Source organism: Magnolia sinica, chromosome 14 (genome assembly GCF_029962835.1).
Source record: "Magnolia sinica isolate HGM2019 chromosome 14, MsV1, whole genome shotgun sequence".
NCBI lineage: Eukaryota > Viridiplantae > Streptophyta > Magnoliopsida > Magnoliales > Magnoliaceae > Magnolia > Magnolia sinica.
This window is the reverse complement of record NC_080586.1, coordinates 41,477,319-41,499,199: the sequence shown is the minus strand read 5'-3', so window position 1 is coordinate 41,499,199 and position 21,881 is coordinate 41,477,319. Positions and strand designations below refer to the sequence as shown.

General features: G+C 35.4%; 2 protein-coding genes and 2 long non-coding RNA genes across 17 annotated transcripts; all 4 read right to left on the bottom strand.

Annotated features, from left to right (window-relative positions):
- Positions 1-255: 255 nt before the first annotated feature.
- On the bottom strand, positions 256-3,488 carry LOC131225290 (uncharacterized). Its single transcript, XR_009161292.1, has 2 exons — positions 3,213-3,488; positions 256-585 (listed from the first exon to the last, which is right to left on the bottom strand). It is a non-coding gene; the product is annotated as an uncharacterized LOC131225290 (long non-coding RNA).
- Positions 3,489-3,854: 366 nt separating this feature from the next.
- On the bottom strand, positions 3,855-4,520 carry LOC131224863 (uncharacterized). The gene is made up of 2 exons (XM_058220294.1): positions 4,319-4,520; positions 3,855-4,225 (listed from the first exon to the last, which is right to left on the bottom strand). Exons 1-2 carry the CDS (start codon positions 4,508-4,510, stop codon positions 3,950-3,952), a joined length of 468 nt encoding a protein of 155 aa, XP_058076277.1. The 5' UTR covers positions 4,511-4,520; the 3' UTR covers positions 3,855-3,949.
- An 8,096-nt stretch (positions 4,521-12,616) lies between these two features.
- Positions 12,617-16,605, bottom strand: LOC131225680 (uncharacterized). Of its 13 annotated transcripts, XR_009161478.1 has the most exons (5): positions 16,452-16,605; positions 16,184-16,255; positions 13,352-13,385; positions 12,906-13,015; positions 12,617-12,765 (listed from the first exon to the last, which is right to left on the bottom strand). XR_009161478.1 is itself a non-coding variant. In XM_058221254.1 (3 exons), exons 1-3 carry the CDS (start codon positions 13,379-13,381, stop codon positions 12,634-12,636), a joined length of 321 nt encoding a protein of 106 aa, XP_058077237.1. In that variant the 5' UTR covers positions 13,382-13,959; the 3' UTR covers positions 12,617-12,633. The 13 variants fall into 13 exon arrangements, 1 of the variants encoding a protein (XP_058077237.1); XR_009161470.1 differs by lacking the exons at positions 16,184-16,255; positions 16,452-16,605 and having other exon boundaries at positions 12,617-12,769; positions 13,239-13,959; XR_009161472.1 differs by lacking the exons at positions 16,184-16,255; positions 16,452-16,605 and having other exon boundaries at positions 13,239-13,959.
- A 360-nt stretch (positions 16,606-16,965) lies between these two features.
- On the bottom strand, positions 16,966-18,770 carry LOC131225681 (uncharacterized). 2 transcript variants are annotated; one of them, XR_009161482.1, is made up of 3 exons: positions 18,653-18,770; positions 17,507-17,841; positions 16,966-17,173 (listed from the first exon to the last, which is right to left on the bottom strand). It is a non-coding gene; the product is annotated as an uncharacterized LOC131225681 (long non-coding RNA). The 2 variants fall into 2 exon arrangements; XR_009161481.1 differs by lacking the exon at positions 18,653-18,770 and having other exon boundaries at positions 17,507-18,570.
- Positions 18,771-21,881: the final 3,111 nt, after the last annotated feature.

The window sequence follows — 21,881 nt, the reverse complement described above, 5'->3', positions numbered from 1 at the left end:
TACCATTAAAATGATGGTCATGGACCGTCCTTAAAAAGGACAGTCATAGACTATCCTTAACAAGGACTGCTATGAACCGTCTCTCAATGAGCCATAAAGGATGGTCATGGACCGTCCTTTAAAAGGATAGTCATTGACCATCCTTAAAAATGACTGCTATGCACCGTCTCTTATCAACCTGAAAAGGACGGTCACGGACCGTCCTTTAATAGGACGGTCATCGACCGTCTCATATTTGAATATTTAGAAAAAAAATATAAACGGCCTAGAGCCATCAGAAATTTTCAAATACACCTGATATACACCTGTTATATAATATATTTCATCATATTCACATTCACATCCATCTAAACCCAAACTACGTAAATCCATCCAAACATAAACTACATCCATCCAAAGACAAACAATCTTATCCACATTACATTCATCCACGCATAAATACATTTAAGTTTAACATTATAAATAAAAGAAAGGAAAAAAATTAGCAACAATTTTCTTTTTGTCTTTCATCTAATTCGCCTCGACGACACCTTTCCCGCCATGGCACTAGCCCCGCCCGCTTAGCACGGCGTCCCTGCACGCCGCCTAATATTTAGAAAAATATTCAACCAACAAAACATTATAATTCAGAATCATGAAGAATTGCAGAAACTTCATTTGCTTTTTTTCTCTTCCAAAAAAGTGGGTACACTTTTTTAAAATAAAACTGATCATTAAAATAAAACTAATGCAAGCAAATAATGCAAAAAAGTGTTTCAATTCAAGTTAATAAAAACAATAACAAAAATTAAAGCTTTGTAAAAAGGGGCATGTGTTAAAAGGGATACATTCTTGTTTGTTGCCATTTGATTGGGCTACATTATTACAGCAATCGGGTTCGGGTTAAGGATCGGGTTTAGGTTTGGGTTTTCAAGTTTAGGTTTAGGTTTAAGTTAGGGAGTTGAGATTAGGATTAGGTGTAGGTCTAGGTTTAGGGATTAGAGAATACATTTAGGTTTTAGGTTTAGGTTTAGGTTTAGGTTTTAGGTTTAGGTTAAGGTTAGGTTATAGGTTATAAGTTTAGGTTATAGGTTATAGGTTTTGGTTTAGGTTATAGGGTTTTGGTTTAGGTTTAGGTTAAAGGTTTAGGTTATAGGTTTAAGTTAAGGTTTAGGTTTAGGTTATAGGTTATAGTATATAGGTTATAGCTTTAGGGAATTGAGAATAGGTTAAGGTTTAGGTTTAAGAAATCGAGTTCGGGTTCGGGATCAGATTTAGGTTTGGGTTTTCAAGTTTAGGTTTAAGTTTAGGTTGGGGAGTTGAGATTAGGATTAGGTGTAGGTTTAGGTTTAAGGATTTGAGAATACATTTAGGTTATAGGTTTAGGTTTAGGTTATAAGTGTAGGTTATAGGTTTAGGTTTAGGTTAGGTTATAGGTCTAGGTTTAGGGAATTGAGAACAGGTTAAGGTTTAGGTTTAGGAAATCGGGTTCGGTTCCGGGATCGGGTTTAGGTTTGAGTTTTCAAGTTTAGGTTTAGGTTTAGGTTAGGTAGTTGAGATTAGGATTAGGTGTAGGTTTAGATTTAGAGATTTGAGAATACATTTAGGTTTTAGGTCATAGGTTTTGGTTTAGGTTAAGGTTATAGGCTTAGGTTGAGGTTTAGGTTTAGGTTTAGGTTAAGGTTATAAGCTATAGGTTTAGGGAATTGAGAATAGGCTAAGGTTTAGGTTTAGGAAATCGGGTTCGGGTTCGGGATCGGGTTTAGGTTTAGGTTTTCAAGTTTAGGTTTAGGTTTAGGTTAAGGAGTTGAGATTAGGATTAGGTGTAGGTTTAAGTTTAGGGATTTGAGAATACATTTAGGTTTTAGGTCATACGTTTAGGTTTTAGGCTTAGGTTTAGGTTATAGGTTTAGGTTTAGGTTATAAGTGTAGGTTATAGGTTTAGTTTTGGGTTTTCAAGTTTAGGTTTAGGTTTAGGTTAGGGAGTTGAGATTAGGATTAGGTGTAGGTTTAGGTTTTGGGATTTGAGAATATATTTAGGTTTTAGGTCATAGGTTTAGGTTTTAAGCTTAGGTTTAGGTTATAGGTTATAGGATTAGGTTATAAGTGTAGTTTATAAGTTTAAGTTTAGGTTACGTTATAGGTTATGGTTTAGGGAATTGAGAATAGGTTAAGGTTTAGGTTTAGGAAATTGGGTTCATGATCTGGTTTAGGTTTGGGTTTTCAAGTTAGGTTTAGGTTTAGGTTAGGGAGTTGAGATTAGGATTTGGTGTAGGTTTAGGTTTAGGGATTTGAGAATAGGTTAAGGTTTAGGTTTAGGAAATCGGGTTCGGGTTCGGGATCGGGTTTAGGTTTGGGTTTTCAAGTTTAGGTTTAGGTTTAGGTTAGGGAGTTGAGATTAGGATTAGGTGTGGGTTTAGGTTTAGAGATTTGAGAATACATTTAGGTTTTAGGTCATAGGTTTTGGTTTAGGTTAAGGCTGTAGGTTTAGGTTAAGGTTTAGGTTTAGGTTTAAGTTATAAGCTATAGGTTTAGGGAATTGAGAATAGGTTAAGGTTTAGGTTTAGGAAATCGGGTTCAGGTTCGGGATCGAGTTTAAGTCTGGGTTTTCAAGTTTAGGTTTAGGTTTAGGTTAGGGAGTTGAGTTTAGGATTAGGTTGAGGTTAAGGTGCAGGTTAAGGGTTAGGTTTAGGTTAGGTTAAGGTTTAGGTTTAGATTATAAGTACAGGTTTAGGTTATAGGTCAAGGTTTAGGTTTTGGTTTTGGGTTTAGGTTAAGGTTATAAGTTTAGGTTATAGGTTATAGTTTATAGGTTATAGATTAAAGTTTAGGTTAAGGGTGTGGTCCCTACAAATACAGATATAAACACGGCCACCAGTGCAAATGGTCAGGCCCCTCCAATGCTGTCCATAGGAAATGGAGAACTTTATCATGGTCATAACAGCAGTTCCCACCTTCTAGGGACCCCTGCTCATCCGAATAGCTCTGACGCACATTCGAGTCTACTCCATTAATTTTGAGCAAATACATAAACACGGCTTGTCCAAATGGCCAGGGCCCTCCAATGTTGTCCATAGGAAATGGACAGCTTCAACATGGTCATAACCGCGGTTCCCACCTTTCAGGGACCCCCGCTCATCCGGATAGCTCTGACGCACATCAGGGTATGCTCCATCAATTTCAAGGTAATACATTTAAAAATAACATAAATATATCTAAATGCATCTGGATACCTGAGGAAGGCCTCCCATATTTGTATTGTTGGTTACTCATCCCTTTCTCAATAAGCCACAATCGACCAGCAATTTCTATCACTACCTGTACTCTGAAACCAACACAAATATAACTGGGAAACAATATAAGGAATAAGAAAAAATGAATTTACCTGTACACATCATTAAATGTTTCCCTATAAGGAAGTGGTATTATATCTTTGATAGTCACAACTTGTATGATAGAGAAAAATGTAACCGATACAGTCTGTTACAATTCAAAGGAGAAAAAAGATTTATGGCTGCACCGATATTCTCGTACATTACGAACGACTGCCTACGTACCCAAAAAGTCAGATTGGGATCAAGCCACTACATAGTTCTTTTTAATTAACCAAGTTACTAAAGGTCATAAATTTTATATTTAATAAAGTATTATTGAACGTCGTCTCAAATCGTTTCTGGTTGGTACATTTTAAAAAAATCAAATACATAATCAATGTATATTCTTGTTACATCTCATACTGCAATAAGAGACAACGTTCTATCAATACTTCAGTTACATTTGAAATTGAAATCCTTTAGTGACTTGGTTAATAAAAAATAAATGACAATAAGCCATAATTAATAAAAAGGATGCTAAAGATTAAATAAATAAAAAAAGGCAACTTGATCAAAAAAGAATTTCAGTGAATAATCAAGTTTTCGTCATACAAAATGTCCTAGAGTTCAAAAAGTTAAACAAAACTACAGAATATTCAAATTTTCATCAGGAATTTGGGCCAAACAACAATTTCACCTAATTGAATATCTTCAAATGTCCTGTCATCATTAAACAACTCTGTTGTGCGAACGTTGATATCATCTATTATAACTCTGATGCATTCTGGAGGGATGCCTGTATTATCCGACACCATCCGCCCACTAGTAATAGTCCGACCACAGATATCTCTCAATTGGCAACTTTGTTCCATCGATGGAGTTGTTGCAGAGTCTTCTCGAATACTTGAGGGCTCACCAGATCGACGGTGGGCCTATAAATAAAATAATGATTTCATGTAAATAATAATGCTACTTTTATCTTTAAAAATAATTATTATATCATTTGATCACGGCAAATGCAGTACCTGAGATGTAGCTGTATCAGGGGAGCGGTGAAGTAGTTGGCTTTGAGTAATTTGTTGCCTAAGTTTAGTAATTTGAGTCATTGATGCTTCAAATTTAGCCTCAATGGACATACGTGCATTCCTCTCTGACTGAGCTTCTATGATGTAGGGGGTGACAACCTTTATAGTAGTCTTATAAATACCCAAAACCATGCCCCTAACCCGGCCTCTGCTATCACGACCACAAACCTAAACAATAATTTTTAAGTTTAGTGATGTGTGTATATTATTATTAAAAATAAAAAAATAAAAAAAAAACCAACGACAATGTATGTAAAGTGAGTAAAATTGATGGAAAACCTTTAAAACTGGATCGTGGTCTAAATCCTTGTGCTTACTGGAAGGATCACTGTCAGCTATCGATAATATTCTTACCTGTTAGAAGATAATTGTTACAATAAATCCTTGTACTTAAATAAAAAAATGATTAAAAACTGAAAAATTATTCTCACCGCTGTTTCAAGATGTGTTTGTGTTGGGTAAGACCCATCAAGTCAGCTATGAGTGGCAACAAACAAGTCGTTCCTGGTGATGATAGTATTTGGATTTTCTTTTCGCTATAATTATATAAGCAAATTAGTTAACAAGAATTTATATTCATTAATTAAATTGTCAAAAAATGTAGTACAAATTACCATTTTCTCTAATGTTCTAGCAGCACCTCGTTTTCCAATCGTGTGAGAGCATTTCACCGGTGCTCTGGAAGTCTTCCCCTTCTTACGAAAATTGATTAATAATTCTGTGGATTGTAAATTAATGAAAATGTCCCAATCCTCTTGCTTTACACTAATGGGATAATTTCTTCTTCTTTCTACATCATTATCAAATTTATCATATTCCTTTCGCAGATTGTATTTCCATACCTTCCAAGCTTTGCTTACTTTCAAAAATGCATATTCTTTTAACTCATCATCGATGTCATACATGGCCTATTTCATTAAATTAATAATCAAACAATCTTATTGAGTAAGAATTAGAAATAAAATCAAGAACAAACATGCTCACCAAAACCATAGACCAGATATTATCTTTAATTGCACCAGGCACTTTGCGCCAATCAGCAAATGAAATTGGGCAGTGTGTCCTGCCAAGTTGCCCTAAAAATGTGTTGAAAGGAACTGATGTTTCTCCGACTGGTTGTTTATATTCATTTAATTCAAGTCTCTTCCTTGTATTGCTTCCTTGGGCTGAAGCTAATGAACCACCAAAATCCGACATAATTCCTGCAATTTTATAAAACAAAACAATATCTCATTATTATGTAATTGGCATTCTATTAATATTTTGATAGCTAAAAAATTATAACAACCATTACTAAATAGAATTCAACTCACTTTCAAACTGATTTGAATCTTATTAGTTTCTTTTCCATTTCCTATGACGTGAGGTACTCGGCTCACTCTCTACCCATGATTTTTCCTGTACATCTTCATCTTCTTCATTTAAATCATCAATTAATGAAAGTGCTGAAGAACCTACATTCCTTCTGGCCTCAAACTCAAGTGGATCTTCAAATGCATATGCATCTTTCGTCAATCTCTTAGGAGCATCTAGTACAACATGCCAATCATCTCTAGTTGGATCCTTACAGTAGAAGACCTGAGCTGCCTGAGATGCAAGAATAAACGGCTCATCGTCTTCCTTTAAGTTCTGTCTAAACCTTCCTAGATTGATAAATATTAAATTTGTTTCGGGATCTATGAAACATCCATTCAATTTATCTTCAATATGCACCCAATCACAGTAGAAGAGTGCTACTCTGAAGTCGAAGTAGTTTAATTCAAGAATTTGTCTAATGATGCCATAATAAGTGACTTCTTCTTCTATAGGATTCCTATCCCTGGCACTTGCCCTGAAGCTAGTTAGCGCTTTCATTGAGACTCCACTGTTCTGTGTTGTTCTGTTCATTTCAGAATTTACAGTGCTAAAAACATATCCATTTACTGAGTAAGTATTATATAATATGCATTTGAAGTCGGGACCATCAACAATTCTCTTAAATTGAAACATTTCTTGATTATGTAGTTGATATCTTAACCAAGGAATGTATTCCATTGGTTTTCCTGCTGACAATTACCCTTTCGATTTTGTCCCGTACGTGTTTGGCCCTGGATGTATGTTTGGTACTTCCTACAAATTTCAAATCATAGCAATTAATTTTATATATATAACAATGTTTATTACCATAAGCCATTTAAAAATATAAAAAAGAATAATATACTTCATTAACTTACTCCTCCCATTGATGATTTTCAACGTGATGTTGCAAAACCCATCTGTGTGCTTGTTGGTATTGCACTGTAGCAAGATCATAAACTTTTCCTTTCTTATCATTCTGGGAATCACCAGCATTTTCGTTATCATTGAATATTTTTAGTCCTTGCTTATGACCTCCTATTGTATTATTAGGATAGTATTCCATGTAGTACATCATAGATTCCTCTATAATGTAGCGTTCCACAATACAGCCCTCTGGGTAAGCTTGATTCATCACATACTTCTTGTATGTTCTCATCATCCTGTTAAATATTAAAATCAGGTATTGATGAAAAAATATAAGCTATTTTGAAAAAGTTAATAAATTAAAATAGTTAAAGTTACCTCTCAAAAGGATACATCCATCGATATCTGACAGGTTCGCAAACTTGTGCCTCCTCCGCCAAGTGCACAACAAGGTGTGTCATAGAAACGAAAAACGATGGTGGAAAATACTTTTTGAAAACACATAATGTTTCCACTATTTTATTTTTCATTTCTTGAAGCTCCATACGATGAATTTCTTTAGAACATATGACGTTAAAGAATCTTGACAATTGTATAATGGCGGCGCGCAATGACTTTTCTTTCTTGAATGAATGCATCAATAATACAGGTAGTAACTGCTGCATTAGAATGTGATAATCATGTGACTTAAGGCCCTTGAGGTGATAGTCATCCATACTGATATGATGTTTCCAGTTTGCACTATACCCTCTCGGAACTTTCAAATCACTCAAGGTTCGACAAATGAGTTCTCTTTCAGATCTGGATAATGTGAAAGGAGCCTTAGGCAATAACAACTTACCATTTTTTTCCTTTGGCCAATATTTTGATCTTATCTTCATATCCATAAGATCCTGACGGGCTTGTAAACCATCCTTAGACTTGTCCTTCATGTCCATGAATGTTGCAATAAGGTTCTCAGTAACATTTTTCTCAACATGCATCACATCCAAATTATGACGAATGGGCATATGCTCCCAATACGGCAATGTAAAGAAGATTGATCTCTTCGACCAAGCAGTAAGGTTAGACTCCTCATCCGTGGTCTTCTTCCTCTTATTTCCTATATGCTTTCCGAACTTGGTTTGTATATTATTCATTTTAACCAATACCTGTTCTCCAGACAAATGCTTTGGAGCCTACCGATTTCCATCATTCCCATTGAATCGAGATCTTTGGCTCCTAAAGATATGAGCTCTTGGGAGGAATATTTTGTGCCCCATATAAGCAAACTTCTTTTCATGTTTTAGCCAAATAGAGTCAGTCTCCTCACTACAAACAGGACATGCATAATTTCCTCCTGTCCTACACCCAAAAAGATGTCCATAGGTTGGAAAATCATGTATTGCCCATAATAAAATCGCCTTCATTGTAAATTCTTCCCAAACGAGTCATATGTTATTGACCCTTTCCACAATTCATTTAATTCTTCAATTAATGGTTGTAAATATACGTCGATGTCATGCCCTGGACCATTTTTTTCAGGAATTAAAAGTGTTAACATAATAAAGTTCTTCCGCATGCATAAATGAGGTGGAAGATTGTATGGAACAACCATAACAAGCCAGCAACTATATGAGATGCTCATATGCCCAAAGGGGTTGAATCCGTCTGTTGCAAGTCCCAACCGAACGTTACGCGGATCCGCAGTAAAATCACTAAATTTTCTATCTACAAACTTCCACATAGAAGAATCCATGATACGCTATAAAGTCTTTGTAACCTTGGTGTTAATGGAAAGTATCTTAGAACCTTCCATGGTACATGTGAGACTCTTGATCTTACAACACTATTCACTTTCCATCTACTTTTTTTACATGTAGGACAACTTTCCTTATTAGCATGCTCCTTCCAGTACAGAATACAATCATTACGGCATGCGTGTATCACCTCATAGTTCATACCCAACGAACTGATCAATCTCTTTGCATTATAGGTACTATCTGGCAAAGAGTTCTCTCTTGGCAAAATCTTCTTGAGCAGTTGCAACAAACTCGTAAAGCTATTATCTGACCACAATATCTAGCCTTCATGCTCATCAACTCAACTGTCACTGACAACTTTATATACTCACGTTTACATGATGGATATAGGGGTTGTACCGCATCCTCCCTTAATTTTTTGTACTGATTATCATTGTCTATGTCATCTTGAGGCTGACTACCATGTTCCTCATTGACCTCATTCATACATGCATCTAAGTCATCGAGTTGAACACGACCAAAAGTTTCATTAACCAAATCAACCATTCTGGGCAACAACTCTTCATTATAATTAGTGGTAGATGTACTAGGAGCCTTGGCATTGACACCCATATTGGGAAGTTGTTCTCCATAAAAAATCAAGTTGTGTATTTCTGATCTATACCATTCATAATCAAATGCTCAGAAACTGTACTTAGTATTTTCCGACATCTAGCACAAGGACAACTATACCAATCAACACCTCTCGAATTTCTTTTCACAAGAATAATAAATGATTTAATGCCTTTAACGTATTCATCACTCAATATATCTTTCGTCATCCAATTCTTGCTCGAGGGCGTCAAATCCATTTCTGATATCACGTGCATGCAGCATATAAAAAGTGAGATACAATAAAAAAGAGGCTTTTCATAAACTGTGCATGCATACATATACACACATACATACATGTGCATGCATACATATACACACATACATACATGTGTTCAAAACCATGCATGATGCATCCATACAAAAAAAATCAAATGAAATTTTTTTTAATATAAACAGATTTTTTTAATATTATTATAAACAAAAACAGATTTTTTTAATATTATTATAAACAACTATAAATGATTTACAATTAACGCCAGTAAAGAGTTCGAATTTTATTTGCAAGCCTACTGACTATAAATGAAAAGATAATTGGAAGGCTGTTAGGAATAATGGGCCAATTTGAATTCAAACTATTATTAAAAAATAAAATAAAATAATCTATGGTTCAACTCACAAATGGCATCTGCTTTCATTGAGAAGCTTTCGATCATGCATGGAGAGGGAAAAAGTAACTGGAATATGATTCTTTTTCTCTATTTTGGAATAAAATAAACTATTTCTCTATTTTTTCTTAAATTGGAATATGATTCTTTTCTTAATTGAATGGCCACAGACGTTGCATTGGAAATTCTTTTTAATGCATTTTCTTTTTCTTTTTCATTTCCCCTGTATTCATGCAAATAAAGGCCAAAATTCCATGGTTCTAGAAAAAGGTAATGTTTACCTTGATTTTCCTGCCAAAATTTCTCTTGGTCTTCTTTTTTTTATATCCAGAAAGTTTCTGCTTGCGTTCTTCATTTAGGTAATTGTCGATGGCTAACACCTGAGCAAAGGGAGAATGGATGAGGCTTGTGTTATGGTTACCAAGGGTCTGTCAGAAAAACTCAAAATCAATGATCTCCAACATCCTGTAAAAATGGCCAGACACATCTAAACATATCTTAGTATGCATACTGTTGTAGAAACCCAACAATTTGCTTAGTGGTTAGCAGCTTGACGTTCATTGATTAAATTACAGTCCCAAACACCATGTTCCACAAATGAAGATTCTTTGATTTTCCAAAAAAGTGAAGCTCCCATCATTTGCATGATGAAAATGAGCAAAGGTGTCACAGCAGTCACTGAAGTGTTTGAAACCAATCCATATAAAACCCATGACATATTTGAGACGGACTTGAACATATCAGCAACCAATTGTCGAAATAAAAATCATATTGGCCACCACACAGGTCATTCATGCAAGGCTATATTGTTCTCATACAAATCCAGGTGTATCAATAGGCAGGCATTTTGATCACTCTTCAACTGTCTCATAATGACAATGTTCCATATTTTAACCTACAGCGGCACTACTAGGCAGCATAGATGAAAATATTAAACTTAGAAGGTACAATCAGGCTTTGTTTCAATGGTTGTAAGAAGCATGAAGGGAAGCAGCAACAGATTTAGGTGTGGGAGCAGATGCGTCTATTTCAAAATGTTAGCAAGGATAAACAATTAGGAAGCACCAACAGGAGTGTGAGTAGACATTACAGACCAGCAATCCTCATTTTATCCAAAGCTCAGCTGGACCACACACAGGAAAGAGTGGGGATTATGACATCCACCGTTGAGACTTTCATAGGGCCCACAACGATGTTTATTTGTCACCCAACTTGTTCATAAGCTCACACAGACATAGGGAAAACACAAATATCAGCTTGATTCAAAATTTTTGCTGCCCTAAGAAGTTTTCAACAGTGGGTCTTCGATTCCCACTGTTTCCTGTGGTGGGCCCACTTGAGCATTGGATATGCTTCCATTTGGGCCCATGCCATAAAATGAGTTGAAAAATAGATGGCCTGCCACTACAAGAAATTTCACTTTTTACCTACAAAACATTTCGTAGGTAAATGATATTATTTCGTAGGCAAAGAGTTTTACCTACGAAATATTTCGTCAGTAAATTCGTTGGTAAAAAGCCGTGGCTAAAGACTTTTACCGACGAAAAAATGTCATCGTCGGTAATGGTAAGACTTTTACCAATGAAATTAAAAACTTTGTTAAGACTTTTACCAACAAAGTGTTAAGACTTTTACCTACGAAAGTTTTCGTATAAAACTTTTACCTACGAACATTTTTCATTGTTAAAACTTTTACCTACGAAATGTTTCGTAGGTACAAACAGTGTTTAGACTTTTACCTACGAACATTTTCGTAGCTACAAACTTTATTAAAACGTTTACCTACAACTTGTTTCGTAGGTACAAACTGTATTAAGACCTTTACCTACGAATGTTTTCGTAGCTATAAACTTTGTTAAAACTTTTATTCGTGGGCAGAAATGGTGTTAAGACTTTTACCTACGAACGTTTTCGTAGTTACAAACTTTGTTAAAGCTTTTACCTACGACTGTTTTGTAGGCAGAAATTGTGTTAAAACGTTTACCTACGAACCTTTTCGTAGCTAATAACTGTGTTAATACTTTTACCTACAAATGGAAAATACAAATTAAACAGCTTTTTTCTAAAAAGAAACAGAGATCCCACATGAGGAAAAAGAAAAAGAAAGCAAATCCAACCCCAAAAAGAATTAGAGAAAAAGAAAAAGAAACCTGCACATATATGGTGTTTGGATGAGCAGTAGCTTTGAGAAGATAATCAGTACCCCAACGAATAGCTTCCTACAACGAATATCATCATACAGAAAAGTTATGTAGCAAAATTGAAGAACTAAAAATATAGAAAAAGATAAGGATGAGATGTCATAAAAAAGAGAGAGACAATACTTCAAGAGCACATGCTCATCTTCTCAATTATAAACTCTGAAAAACTAAGCAAAATCTGCATTATCTAAAAACCAAATAAACATCCAACAATTCATGGGCTAAAGTGAATGCTTCCCCATACTTTTGTTCAAATATTAATCTTTCCCACTCTTTCTTTAGATCCATAGGTGCCTCAAACCTATTGGACAGTCATGGCCTGAACAAAATCAGCAATACATAGCTTCCAAAACAGATAGTATTCAATTATCAACTTTCTTTCAGAAAGTTTTAAATCTCAAGTTTGTAACACTGGAGTAAAATGCGAAATATGGCATGGACATTTCAAACATGAGAATTATCTTCAAATTACCCCACATTATGATCCCAACTATTGAATGGTGGGCCTTTGTAAAACTTGTTGTCCAACTATTTTTGGGCACTCAGAAACATCCAACCAGTAAGATATTACAAAGTGTGACCCATAGATTGGTAGATTTGGAAAAGCCAAACGAATGCACCAAATGGACAGAAAAGATAGCTAATGTGTTCAATGTCTTGTACATCTATTTTTATTTCATGTTGGGAAAACACTACTTTTGCAATTGGTGCAATATTTGAATGGAATGTTCTATTCTCGCACCTTATGTTATATTGGTACATGCAGCTATATGTTGTTGCAGAAGACTCTACCCATGTGTGGGCTTAGCAAACTTCACCTAGTAAAAACAACCATGATGTAATTTGAAACATTATTTATCTGACTTGTAAACCTGACTGTAAAAACTAAAATCTACAATGGAAGACTTCAAAATAAAAAGACAATTCAATGAAGGTCCGTCAAGCAGATGAAGAGCTCCACAATGTGATGGCCTTTTATGTACCTAACTAACAAGCAACAAGTAAAAAATAAGAACAAAAACATGTGAATAGATTGAAAGAACAACAATCAAATATCAAAACAGTCTGAAAAAAATTGTGACAATTGAACATACATATGGGGGACTGTTGTTAGTTGACTCACCTGGTTTTTGGACATGCTCGATGCACTCTTGACCCGAGGGGAGCTCGTTCTAGACCAAGCGAGGCAAACTTGTTCACTTGCTAGGTGCGAAAATGCATCTCCTATGAAATCTATAACAACATAAGAACACCTATGGTAGTTCAACAAGGAAACTCCGGCAATCATCTTAACTGAAACTTGTAATGCATATAGAACTAGCAAAAGGTAGAGATGCTGAAAATTTCTGCTGAGGAATGTTCAAAATCCAGAATGTAATACTCTAGATTCTTATGAGAAATGCATCACGTACATTGTAAAAAGATATTTGGAATGGCATTGCAGGTATAATTGGACTTTCCAGGCTGATTTGGAATGGCATTGCATGTATAATCAAGAATAGAAGTCAGACCAAAGTTCTGAAGTTTTCTAGAATGTATTTCTGAAGAGGAATGGGTTAGAAGCATTACCTTCAACTTCATCTTCCCATCATTAGCCATAAACCTACATATAACATTAAAATATTAGTTGTCAATGCACACATCTCCCATAATCCAAAAAGAACCAGGCTAACAAACTGAGAGCCCCTTGGGTGGAACTTTCATAAGATCCACCCCATTAAAATATTAGTTGTCAATGCACACGTATCTCCCACAAACCTGCAGATTACATTAAAACCATTCTTCTAATGTTCCTTGTCAAGATGAAAGAACTACCTAAAAAGTGCAGTATTCCAAAAACTAGGTAGGCCACACCATAGGAAACAAAAGAATATTGATGACTTGGAAAGAAGAGAAGGAACACTGGGGCTCCACAATGAGTTCCCCAGTTATTAAACTTTCAAATCCCAAAAGCGGCATATGCATGAAGTTGGAAATCATCATTAGTATGGTTTCTATAATTTAACGGACAAAAAAAGAAACAAAAATTATCATTAGTATGGTTTTTATAATTTGAGCAAAAATTATGTTGATGAACCTGCAAAGAAGTGTCACGAGAAAACAAAAATTGAACATAAGGAGCAATAATAGTTCTTAAAGAAAAATAAATTTGATTTAAATAGCCATTCATTTCTTCAACAAGCTAGCTAGTGGATGTAATGGAACTAGCTTCAACAAGCTGGGTGGTGGATGGAATGGAACTACCCTTCATTTCCTGAAAATAGGAGTAAAGCAAGCAAAGAATTCTAGTTAATGTAATGGAACTAGCTTCACAACTATTGATTGCTCCAACCATTAACAAAAGGCATATACTGCACCTATGCATCATGTTTATCAAAATATCCCAAATATCACAAATCATATAAGATTCCAAACAATTTAGAATTGATCAATCACTATGAAATGCCAAGTTATTTACCTAAGGCATGTTTTGTTCCACAGCACTATAATGCATATGTATAAGAGATTAGGTTATCTGGCAAGTAATGCAAATGCATAAGAGATTAGGTTATCTAACAAGACATGTTTTGTTCCACAACATCTAATGCAAATGCTACCTTGATGCCCGGTGGAGATGCTGAAAGTAATGAAAACCAATAGAAAAAGGTTAGCATTTCCAAGAAATGAGCTTTTCTCGAGATATAACCATGAGAACATTGTATTAAGTTACTATTGTAAAACACAGTTTGTGAAGCAGAGCCCTCTCAAAAGGAAATTGAGGTTTTCAGCTTTAAAAAGAGATAAATACATCTTGGTTTTGGGTTGGCATGGACGAATGGAAAATCAAGTATACTCATGATGAAAGGATTGAATTCATCGTCTGGAACTCAGTTCTGGAAACTGTTGCAAATTTCATTCACTGAAATGTCCTGTTCACAGCCATAAACTTTCCTTGTCATTCAGTTAAATACCTATGCCAATAAAATCTATCAAGTTCTACCATGCATCACAATATTATGCGAATCCACCGCATCCAACTTATGTGAATCAGTTGGATCATGCCACAGTTAGAAGAAAACAGATTTGATAAACACGTGACTGTTAATGAAGGGAAAGTACCATAACTCAAGTCAACAAGTCCTACTAGTTATATAATTGGATCAGAGAAGGCCAATGCATCTCCCATGAATTGAGATGCCATACAATAATAAAGGCTTGGACATGACAATATGCAGTTCTAAGACATATAGGAAGAATATTCCTGCAAATAAAAAGGGTCTAAGTTTGATTGACTTGTAATGAACAAATTCACTTGATCAAGTCAATTCAAATTGAGTCAGACAATACTTACAGCAAGCTAGCTTGGTTTTCTCTAAACCTAAAGAACCTAGTCAAAAGTACTTTGACATTTTGATCAATAGGTCAAAAATTCAAAAGAGTACTCAAAGACTAGATTAGATAGCAGGGTAAAACAACAATCTATAGCCATTTGAAAACCAGCCAATCTTAAAAGTAAAAAGGGAATAGTACAAACATTATTTTAAAAAGATAAAGAAAAAAGAAAGGGAACTTGTTCACCTGCACCATGGGTTGTTGGTCCAATTCTATTGACCATTCATTTGTTTTACATACACACAGTCCACCTATTATAAAATAAAAAAAGAAGAGAGATTTTGAAAAAAAAAAAAAAATTTAAAAACAAAACAAAATTCTAATTCCAGCGTCTATGTTGTATTGGATGTATTTGACTGATACCGGCGATGTACCCAATGCATGCCCCTGTTTTTTTTTTTTTTTTGGATGGACTCATATGGACCTGACTGAAAGGGCACTCCAAATGCCTCGAACAATGGGGCAGTTGTACAGTTTGTCCTGCAACCATTGATACCACCATATGCCAACTACAAATAGCAGAGTTTGTATGAGAGACTGAGTGTGAAGGGATTAGCCCCCATATATACGTTAGCCAAAAAAAAAAAAACAAGAATGTGACCAAGATGGAAAGGGGTCAAAGTAGCCCGGAGGCTTCAAAATAGATGATAATGCTAACACAAACTCAATGCGAATGGGGATCCAAGATATAGAGAATTCATTACAACCATCCAACAGCTCTGAGTTTGAACATTCAGTTGCAGAGTGTTTAAGCTTTGGTTTACAGAATGAATTTGGTAAACTTATCTTAATATGCAAGGAACTTGGCAGCATCAATACCCGTCTTCAGAACATTTGTAATCCCATAAGTCCACTTGGCAGCTACGATACACTGACTAGCATATTTGGGCTATGTGCCATCCGTGACAATGCCTAGCAAATGAACAGTACATGCATGCCAAGTGTATGGAAATGTAATGCACGATAACTTAGATAAACAGGTCCAAAATTGGATCATTTTCCATGCAAAGTAGCTAATTGCTCCAGTACCTTATCACGTCATCTTCCACTAATTATTGCCGTTGGGAAATAGTTTGCAACATCCCGCACGACTTCACACATCTGTCAACAAGTTGCGACAAATTATGATGTGAAGAAAGCCTTTTAGCCCAACTTCATCATAGAAAACTACCAAATGCAGGCTTTCTGAAAATGGCAGTCACAAATGTGTTAAAAGAAGAACAATAAAAAAATGTAGTTTGAGCATTCTCTAGACAAAAAGGTGGAAATGGTCTAAAAACTCATAAGAATGGAATACCTTCTCATTTCTAGAACTACAGTGCATTTATGTCAGGTGACTGAACATTTGTAGAAGGAAGCCTTCTGCATGATACAAATAAAATAAACACAATTAAATCCTTGTAGCATGTTTGTATACATATAACATATCTATATAACATAAACAAATCACAAAAAAAAAGCCATCACCATCATAGGCTAGGCCAATTGAACCAAACAACTCTTTTGCTACATTCTGTTTCTTTACAGGCATTGACTCTATATTAAGCACATCCATCTATTTTAAGAGGTAATCAGAGAGTTGCTCAACCCCTGCTAATTGTGAATTCATTGCGTTATATAGATTATGCAAAGACTGAATTTGTCAATATATAAAGTTTGAAAATGTCAATATCATAGCCCCTTGTCCAACAATGCAACCTGCAACATACAAAAGAAAAAAGAAAAAAAAAGACCACCTGATTGCATAAAAATATGAAAATTGCAGGCAATGCTGACAGATGGTGATTGAGAAGCTTTTGACCAATCAGGTATTTGATTACTTCAAACATGAGGAATTTGTATTCACAAAAATATTGTTGCTTTGTGATTTTCTAAGTTGTGAATCAAATCTTTCTTAGTACAAGACTTCTTTAATACAATGGAATATCAGAGAAGTGAAAAGAAGAATGAAGAAAATGTAAACTTCTCTGTCCTTCTGCATATGCCACTTCAGTGTCCTTCCTGCTTCTGTTTTTCCTTCTCGAATAACACAAAACAGACAGAAACATAGAGCATAAATCAGAGAAATGAAGGGAAGAAAATATAAGGAAAAAAAAACTTTCAGAATGAATTTTAGGTTTTACTTGTACTCAAATGCCCTGTCATCTAATTAGTGGCACACATGAATCTATTAGTGATGGAGAGTAATGTCTGGTGGGTAGAGCCATTTGTAGAACTCTTGCCAATCTAATTAGTGGCACACACGAAATCGCAGCTTAACATTTATTTTGACTGCACAAAATGAGAGAGCTAATCACTCAAAGTAGATCCATGTGGTAGTAGGAATCTGCTTGTCGTGGATAAAACACATACATCATGATGGGCCCCACAGCTTTTCCAATAGTGCACAGTACTGACATTGGTGCTGTGTGCCACACTACGCAATCCGAGTCCAAGGAGCACATGCAAAAGAAACATTCAGTTCATACGCAGAACAAGTCCACAATTAAATCATATATCATGAGCTTACATTTATTTTGACCACGCAAAATGGGGGAGCTAATAGCTCAAAGTAGATCCATGTAGTATTAGGAATCTGCTTGTCATGGTAAGCTGATTAATGAGAGAAATAGATGGCAGAAAACAGACCTTTTTTCGAATGGAAAAACTCTTTGTTTTTAGCTCCCTTTTGTAAATAATGATGAATTCTGTGCATAGAATCAATCAGATCCTCTAGAAAAACCCAAAAGACCTGCCAACATACTCAATAGATGGCATACAGATAATGGCAGATGGTCTGATTTTTGCAACATATCACAGGATTCCTTCACAACACATCACAATCTACTTCAAACGATGTATCACAAGCGGATTGTTGCAAACAGCATATGGGATATCACAAGACAACAACAGATGGTGTCCAACTGATTCTTCAAACACAAGATAAAACCAGTTCCTATAAATCACAAGCTGATTTTCCAAACCAAATATCGCAGGATGACAGCAGATGGTGTACATAGAAACACAGATTAATTAAAAATAAAAATAAAAACAATGACTAATAGCAATGCTCAACAAGAGAGGGACCTAATTTCAGAAAATATCACTTACTAATTTTCCATAACTTTCAAAAAAATTTGCAGTCATCCAACCATACAACCATATGGGCCAACTCATGGGTAGAGAAAAAAAATGGAACTCAAATGCGATCCACACAAAACATTCCTTGTTGAGACATTTCATCAAACAGTTAGCATACATGACATATAGGAGATTATATACAATGGATTTTTCAGTTTTTACAAGTGAGGCCATTGTTCAGTGACCTAAATTCTGATATTATATATGATCCATGCACCAAAAATCTGAAAAAAGGGGCCCAACTTGTATAAAATGAAAAGAAAAACATTAATAATAACAGGTAATTTACTAACAAATTGGAGATTGGTAAGGAACGTAATCATTTATTGTTTTTCATGTGAAAGTATACTCAGATGACTGAATGACTGAATATCTCACTTTGTTGGAGTGTGACACAAAGCACCCTACAGACGAGTGAGACAGAATCTTCAACTGAGAACACCACAGCACCACCATAGCTTCTTTCCTCTCCTCCGCCACACTCACTTTCTCCCAGAACTCATTTTCGTCATCTGTTTGGAGAGAGAGGGAGGAGAAAGAGAGATGGAGCAAAGATCGGGACGGAGACAGAGGTTTAGGGGAAGAAGGGTTTAGGGAATGCAACGGAGAGAATGAGAGAGAAGAGAGAGAGACCGTATAAAATCCCTACTTTTGGGCGCGGCTCTATTTTTAGCACGCGCCCAAATTTGGGAGGCGGATTGGCTACTGGTGGTGGGTGCTCTATGGGCCCCACCATGATGTATATGTTTCATCCATTCCGTTCATCTATTTTTAGAGATCATTTTAGGAATTAGCACAAAAAATGATAGGTATATAAATCTCAGGTGGACTACACCATAGGAAATCAATAATGGTTGGATATCCACTATTAAAATCCTCCCGAGGCCCACTATACTGTTTATTTGAAATCTAATATGTTGATTAGGTCATAAAGACCTAGGTGAAGGGAAATAATAAATGTTAGCTTGACCCAAAACTTTTATGACCCCCAAAATGTTTTTAATGGTCAACATTCATCCAACACTTAACGTGGTCCAGTTGAGGTTTAAATATACCTCATTTTTTCTCTCATATCATAAAATGATCTATAAAAATAAATGAACAGCGTGGATGAAACACATATATCATGGTGGGGCCCACAGATCACCAACCACCAGCCATTGCCTGGTGTAAATAGATATGAGGTCGACCATACCACATAAAAACAATAATAATTGGTTATCCATCATTAAAACCCTCCTAAGGCCCACTTTACTTTTTATTTGACATTCAATCTGTTGATTAGGTCATATAGGCCTAGATAGAGGGGAAAAACAAAAATCATCTCGATCCATGACTTTTATGGCCCCCGAAATGTTTTAAATGGTTAACGCTCATTCAACACTGTTTCCTGTTAATGTGGTCCATTTCATATTGGGATATGCCTCATTTTTTGTCTCGTGCCTTAAGATGATTTTTAAAAATAGATGGACAGCATGGATTAAACACATACGTCAGGGAAGCGCCCACAGAGCATCAACCACAAGCCATTGGATGGTGCCAGGGAGAGCAGCTAATTTGTTCCCCTTATTTGTGGTGTGGTTCATTTAATTAATCTTTGGATATGAATAATTTTTTGGATAGTTCTCTAAAATGATATCGAAAAATGGATGAACAAGCCAATGATCCAAAATTTTCGGTAAATCCAAAACTCAAGTGGACCATGCCACACGAAACAGTGTGGAATAATGATTTCCACCATTGATACCTTCCTTGGGCACATAGTAATGTTTATTTGACATCCAACATGTTCAAAATATCAAGAAGATATGAATGCAGATAAAACACAAAAAGATACGAATTAATGTGGGCCAACTACGATGACAGTGTAAAATATACTCCGTCCATCATTTTCTCCAAGCCATGATACAATGAGATCTAAAAAATGAGATAGATCCATTGTCGAAGTGGGCCATACTACGGGAAAATAGTGAGAACGGAAATAGTGAGACCCGAACTTTAATGGAACATTGGGCTATATGGTCCAGGCTGGATTGGTTCATTTAGCCCATCCCATTGGTTATTTATATGGCTGGGTTAGGTTAGGTTGGATATGGTTCAACCCTACTTAGACCCATACCCATTTGACTTACTCCAACCTTCATTAGGAACAGCTCGGGTCTGTTAACCTGCTAGCTGACCCAATACATTGTCACCTGTAGTTTAAAACGTGAGAACATAGTAACCGAGTCAGGGCCCTTGGACAACCCTAATTGATGGTTATGCTTGAAGCCATCCAGGTCCATTGCCAATTATGGATAGGGGCACCATGTGAATTATGGCTCGCAAACAATGGATGGTTGTTAGCAAATTGGCTCCATTCAAAAAATCTTAAGAAATGAAATATTATATTTTTACCTACGAACCATTTCGTAAGGACAAGTCTTACCTACGAAAATTTTTCGTAGGTAAAGGTCTCAACTACTTTTCAAAAATAAGTTAAAGAACCATTGCGTAGGTAAAAGTCTTATAAACGTGTTTTAGCTACGAAATATTTCGTAGGTAAAAGTTGCATCTAAGTTATATATTATATTTTTACCTATGAAATCTTTCAAAGTCTCATGTATGTTTTTACCTATGAAAATAGTCGTAGGTAGAAGCCACATACATTTTTTTACCTACGAAACTGTTGGAGGGTAAAAGTAAACTTTTTGATTTTTGGTTTTTTCAAAAATTCAAAACACCTTTACCTACGAAAATGTTTTCGTAGGTAAAGATGACTTTTAAGTAAACTTTTCATTTCTTTTTTTGTTTTTTGAAAAATTCAAAACACACTTTACCTACGAAGATTTTTTGTAGGTAAAGATGGCTTTTACCTACGAAATCAGATTTCATAGGTAAAAGTAATCTTTTCATTGTTTTTGTATTTAGAAAAATTGAAAACACCCTTTACCTACAAAAAGTTTCATAGGTGAAGATAGCTTTTACCTACAAAATTAAATTTCGTCGCTAAAAGTAAATTTTTTGATTTTTAATTATTATGAAAAATTCAAAACACCATTTACCTACAAAATTTGCGTAGGTAAAGATGTCTTTTACCTATGAAATCTAATTTCGTAGGGAAAAATTTGAAAATACCCTTTACCTACGAAAAATTTCGTAGGTAAAGATGACTTTTACCTACGAAATTCAATTTCGTTGGTAAAAGTTTACTTTTACCTACAAAAACAATTTTCGTCGGTAAAAGTCATCTTTACCTACGAAAATTAATTTCGTCGGTAAAAGTTTCGTTGGTAAAAACCATATTTCTTGTAGTGTGCATGGATAAGACACACACATCGCAATGGCCCCATAAAGTTTACTCTCATGCTAAGTTACAAAGTATGCAATCCACCTTTTCCAACGGAGACATTTCATCAAACACATGTTGTGCACACCTTAAACATTCACAACAAATGATAAATGACAAGACTATTCTATGTCTGCATCCATTGTATACATGGTATACATCTATAACAACCCAGGCCATCTAGATCATTGGTCCCATTGTTTACCAGACATGGCCAACGAACCCCCACTCCAGATTTACAGATCTAAAAATTAAAAACCTAATTAGAGAAATGAGTAC

Coding starts and splice junctions, on each gene's coding strand:
- LOC131224863 (XM_058220294.1), bottom strand. CDS start 4,510: ATGGTTTTGGGTATTTATAAGACTACTATAAAGGTTGTCACCCCCTAC. Junction 4,226..4,318: donor CTGATACAGCTACATCTCAG/GTACTGCATTTG, acceptor TTTTATTTATAG/GCCCACCGTCGATCTGGTGA.
- LOC131225680 (XM_058221254.1), bottom strand. CDS start 13,381: ATGGCTAATGATGGGAAGATGAAGTTGAAGGTAATGCTTCTAACCCAT. Junction 13,007..13,293: donor TAGAAAACTTCAGAACTTTG/GTCTGACTTCTA, acceptor TAGATTTCATAG/GAGATGCATTTTCGCACCTA. Junction 12,766..12,905: donor CGAGCATGTCCAAAAACCAG/GTGAGTCAACTA, acceptor CTTGTTAGTTAG/GTACATAAAAGGCCATCACA.